At 44.7% G+C, this 5,718-nt stretch overlaps 1 protein-coding gene across 1 annotated transcript in view; it reads right to left on the reverse strand.

Annotated features, from left to right (window-relative positions):
* LOC149131654 (uncharacterized) overlaps positions 1-3,522 on the reverse strand; it is a 4,115-nt gene extending 593 nt beyond the window's left edge. The window contains exon 1 of the mRNA XM_089338270.1: positions 1-3,522. This exon is cut by the window's left edge and continues 593 nt beyond it. Within this exon, the coding sequence (XP_089194396.1) occupies positions 1,098-2,255 (1,158 nt within the window). The 5' untranslated portion in view covers positions 2,256-3,522 and the 3' untranslated portion in view covers positions 1-1,097.
* Between the last annotated feature and the right edge of the window lie 2,196 nt (positions 3,523-5,718).

A 5,718-nucleotide genomic window follows, 5' to 3' on the forward strand; every position in this document is an offset into this window, starting at 1 on the left:
GTTACCCCGCTCCAGAGCTGGGTCAGTTCAGTACAATTCCTAACTTGTTTTTCTGAACTTTCGGTGACCGGAAAGGGTCAGCGACCACTCCTACGCTAAAAATAACTGTGCTTGTTCACAGAACAAAGGAAATACCATTATCCTCAACAACCAGAATACGGTTTCAAACCCAGCTCGGGGAATAAGGACCTAACGTTATTTTGTTTGTTTATCGGCGTCCGTAACACTACCCCTTCCCTAGATCTTTGTCGTCCCGACAAAAGCAAACAACATTTTCCAAACTCCTAAATCGATGCTTCTTCTCGGTGCGTAGGGATTCCGACACGTCTGCATTTCTCCGGTTGACACACATCCAGTCATCGCGGTACATTTGCACTCCTTAATTTGCACTTCTCTTACTGCACAATGCAACTGACTTTGCCGCTGGTCCACTGCCTGACACAGTCCCATGATTTGCCTTTTACAAATCTTCTGTGCCACTGTAGAAGAATTGGCTCTTACAACCAGCACTTCATTAGCTCCTGCTTTCACCAGGGTTCGTCCGACCCTCACTCCAGCTTTCTTCTTGCCTCGTCTGTCGGGCTCCACCAGCCCCAGACAGCCATCAATCGGGTCGCTCACACAACACTAGAGTAGCTTTTCCGACCTCGGTGGTATTACCGCCGTCCGTAGCGCTCTTACCTCGTTACCGGGCGTGGTCCGTTTTACCACCTTAACAGGGACCGATCATTAACCGCAAGTCTAGCTGACAAGCCATGGTCGTTAAATAGTCCAGTCCCAAAATGCACAGATCCTCCATTTCAACCACATAAACAGGAAGCACAACTTCCAATCCGGCAACATCGATCCGGACATTAACTGGCCCTCTCAGCTCAGTGCAATGTTCGGTAACTCCACACAACTGCTGCGATGCCTCTGCAACACATCGGACTTCACAAAAGTTTGTCCCGAGGCCGAATCAATCACCAGAGAACACGTCCGGCCGTTAACTTTTCCACCCACTCGTATGCTGTCCATCACAGTCCTTGCACGCCGTCTCGAGTGTGGGGCTTCTTTGGAACGTCTGGCTGGTGGTCGCCTCTTAACACCAGCTCCTCTTAGTTTTCCGACTCTTTATTTCTTGTTGGGCAGTCATAACTCAGGTGTCCCTTTTTCTTGCAACACCAACACTCGCCCTTGAAAACAGACTCTGCTTTTCCGTTCTGTTTCTTCTCTCGCCGCCAACTGTAGCAGTCCCGCCGCCTGTGTCCACTTCTCCCACAGTGCCAACAACACACACCAGTCGTCTCTCCATTTCGCTCACAAAGTTTACGACTATTTCCAAGTCCTTCAACTTCACGGACTCTTCCTCTCCTCGCCTTGAATCCAGAGCTGTCACTCACTCGGAAATTTCCGTTGCTCGATTTCACATAGGACTCAAACTCAAGAGCCCTAGCCAGCGCTTCCTGCATCGTACCTGGCCGTGTCTGTTTCACCTGGACCTTCAGATCTACATTGTCCAGCGCATCGATGAACTGTTCCTTTAACAGAAGAGACAATAGGTCGGGGGTCGCTGTCGGGTATGCCCTGTGTACCGTGCTTTCCAAGTCCTGGGCAAGCTGTTGTAGAGGATCCCCTCGAGCCCTAACACGGGTGCGGAAACGTGCCCTGTACATTTCACTCTGGCACATAGTGCCATATTTTCTGTTGAGAACTTCAACTAGCGCCGAGTATCGATTCCTGTCTGCTTTCGACAGCTGGCCCAACACCTCCAGTACAGGACCCTTCAGGCTAGTGGCAAGCTGAACGGCTCTTTGCCCCTCGTCCCAGTCGTTTTGGTCAGCTAACATTTCAAACTGAATCCGATAGGCTTCCCGTGACACCTTGCCATCGAACTCCCGTGGCTTCTTCCTAACGGGGACCACACCGCTACTTCGAACTCCAGGAGATCCGCACTCAGACGTCGGAGCATCACGAGATGACGCAGCAACAGCAAGTACTTCAGGTTTAGCTACCTCAGGCTCGGCAGCACAAAATTTCTCAACGCGCTCCATCCTCTCGTTAAGCCTTTCTATCTGCTGTTTGCACCATGCGACATCATTACTCAGTCCGCGGAACTCCTCCCTAAATTGTCGGTGATCCTCCCGCATCTGCTGTTGTTCTTTCCTGAGTTCAGCGAAGCTTTCCTTTTGTTCTTCCAGCATTCTCACAATCAAGGCCAGGGATACTTCCTCCCTCCTTGCCTGGCCCCTCGCTTGTGCACCTTCCGAAGCCATAACGAACAACTAACTCACTGCAGCAAATCAATCCCACTTCTGACACCAGTTTGTTACGAACGCCCGCACGCGAAGTACCTCAAACGAAGAGAAAACTCGCGCGCGCGCGAAAGTCGACGCTTAGTAAGTCAGGATGTTCGCCACGACTGAGCCCAGCCGGATCACGTAACGACGACAACAGGCAAAGGAGGAAGAAATAACACGGAGACCATACGTTACGTAGTAAAACTAACTTTTTCTTTTTACATCAAAACGATACATCATCAATACAAAACATTGCATAACAACAATTCAATAGCATTTAAGAAAGGTTTCAGAACATTGCATAATCAAAAGTCTACAATCAGAGTTCGTATATCAAGTCAATTAAAAGTTCTACTTCTTTGTTTTTCTTTTCTTTGAACAACATGTCACAACAAAGTTCTTTCTTTTCTTTTCCACCAGTTAACATCAGTTAACAAAATCTCTTTTTCTTTTAAAACATGTAACAACAAAGTTCTCTCTTTAAAGATTATTTAAACAAACCTTCACCGCAAGAATTTCCTTTCCTTCAAATATCCCACTACAATCCACAAGAAGTCACCAACTACAATCTTTTGCCTGCCACAACAGTTCCATCTCTCTGTCCCTCTCTCTCTCTCTTAGACTCTATCCATTTCTGCTGACTGGTACCTTCTGACAATAGCCTCTCTCTTTCTCACCCTCTTTCTGTCAGACTTTCTGTTCATCTTCACTCACTGCTGGCCGCTGGCCTTCACATCAACTGCTGTACATCTTCACTGGCTGACCGCTCACCAACTCCTGGTCTGCCAACTACTCGACACCAACTGCGTACGCCAACTGCCTTCGTATTTATCGTGCAGTTACTGTTAATACTTCATTTAGAGAATTAACATTGCTTGTTTTCACTTTTTCGATATCAGTGAAGAATTTCACTGGAAAAATATACATAAGGTTGCCAAGAATTTATCTCTCTCATCGAAGATCGGTGGCTATCGGACGCTGACGAAGGGAAATAACCCTGAAACCCGGGTCCGTTCGTGCTACAGATCACGATGAGAGGGATAACTTCCCTTGGAAAAACAAACAGGACACTGTAGTGTGTCGATAAGCCAGCTGGAGGAGATGTCCTCCTGGGGCTAAAAGCAACAGTAACATCCACCCCTAGGGGTCAGCCACACTTAAGTGGCAATATACTTCACTTTATCGTGCAGTTACTGTTAATACTTCATTTAGAGAATTAACATTGCTTATATATATATATATATATATATATATATATATATATATATATATATATATATATATATATATATACATATATATATATACATAGATATAGACAAATATATATATATATACATATATATATACATACATATATATGCATATATATATATATATATATATACAAACATACATATACATCTATACATATATATATATATATATATATATATATATATATATATATATATATATATATATATATATATACATATACATATATACATATATACATATATATATATATATATATATATATATACATATACATATATACATATATACATATATATATATATATATATATATATATATACAAGTTGTTGGACCAGGTAATGAAGGTCACAGAGAGGGTCATAGCCCAACTAATTAGGGAGAGAGTCAGTTTAGATGAGATGCAGTTTGGGTTCGTTCCAGGAAAAAGCACCACTGATGCTATATTTCTGGTAAGACAGCTGCAGGAGAAATACCTAGCCAACGATAAACCTCTGTACCTGGCTTTCGTTGACATAGAGAAAGCCTTTGACAGGGTCCCCCAAACCCTTATCTGGTGGTCAATGAGGAAACTAGGGGTAGATGAGTGGTTTAGTGAGAGCTGTGCAAGCCATGTACAGGGACGCTATCAGTAAGGTGAGGGTTGGCAACGAATACAGTGAAGAATTCCGGGTAGAGGTAGGGGTCCACCAAGGCTCAGTCCTCAGCCCCCTCCTATTTATCATAGTCCTCCAGGCAATAACACAGGAATTCAAGACGGGATGCCCCTGGGAGCTCCTCTATGCTGATGACCTTGCCCTAATTGCTGAGTCACTATCAGAACTAGAGAAGTTTCAGGTGTGGAGGGAAGGACTAGAATCGAAGGGCCTTAGAGTCAACGTAGCTAAAACCAAAGTCCTAATAAGCAGGAAGGTAGACAAAATACAAACCCCTTCAGGTAGATGGCCCTGCTCGATCTGAAGAAAAGGCGTAGGTAGAAACTCCATAAAATGTACCTAGTATAAGCTATGGACACATTAGAGGTGCAGCAATATCAAAGGAAGGCCAACTAGCAAGATAGTTTTTGTATGTGGCAGATGCTCAGGAGCAATAAACAGTGAAAATGTGCAGAAAACAACCTTTGCCACACTCCAGGGAGAAAAACTAGAAGTAGTTGATAGCTTCCGCTATCTAGGTGACCAAGTTTGTAGTGGGGGAGGGTGCACTGAAAGACTACGAATAGCCTGGGCAAAGTTTAGAGAGCTCTTACCTCTGCTGATGACAAAGGGCCTCTCGCTCAGAGTAAAAGATAAACTGTATGACGCATGTGTACGAACAACCATGCTACATGGAAGTGAAACTTGGGCCATGACTGCTGAGGACATGCGTAAGCTCGCAAGAAACGAAGCCAGTATGCTCCAATGGATGTGTAATGTCAGTGTGCATACTCGACAGAGTGTAAGTACCTTGAGAGAAAAGTTGGATCTAAGAAGCATCAGTTGTGGTGTGCAAGAGACACGATTGCGCTGGTATGGACATGTGGCAAGAATGGATGAGAATAGCTGTGTGAAAAAGTGCCACACCCTAGCAGTTGAGGGAACCTGTGGAAGAGGTAGACCCAGGAAAACCTAGGATTAGGTGGTGAAGCATGACCTTCGAAATTTAGGCTTCACCGAGGCAATGATCAGTGACCGGGACCTTTGGAAATATACAGTACGTGAGAAGAGCCGGCAGGCAAGTGAGAGCATAATCTGTGACCTCTGACAGAAGTGTAGCCAGCTCACTAATTCGTATCTTTACTTCATTAGACACTAAAATCCCTGTTTGTGAAGACCTGTTGAGGCAAGTGCATTTGGAATTTGGAATTTGAAATTTGAAATCTGAAATCGCACCGAATCCGATAACTGGCACTCATGCCAACCTTTCCTTCATTGGATACTAAACTCTGCTTGCGAAGACCTGTTGGGGCAAGTGAAATCGTAATTGAACCATACTCAATGACTGGCACCTGCCCCAGTGGAGCACTAACAGCACCGTCCGAGCGTGTTCATTGCCAGAGCAGCTGTCTGGCTTCCGTGCTAGTGGCCCGTAAATAGCATCACTTGAGCGTGCCAGATTGGAGACATTTGAAAAATACTCCGAATGCAATTTGCAGAACTTTACACATGCTTCATTTCAGGTGAATATTCTGTGTCTAGTTCTG

The sequence above is a fragment of the Octopus bimaculoides genome, chromosome 20 (assembly GCF_046866305.1).
Source record: "Octopus bimaculoides isolate indiv1 chromosome 20, ASM4686630v1, whole genome shotgun sequence".
Lineage (NCBI taxonomy): Eukaryota > Metazoa > Mollusca > Cephalopoda > Octopoda > Octopodidae > Octopus > Octopus bimaculoides.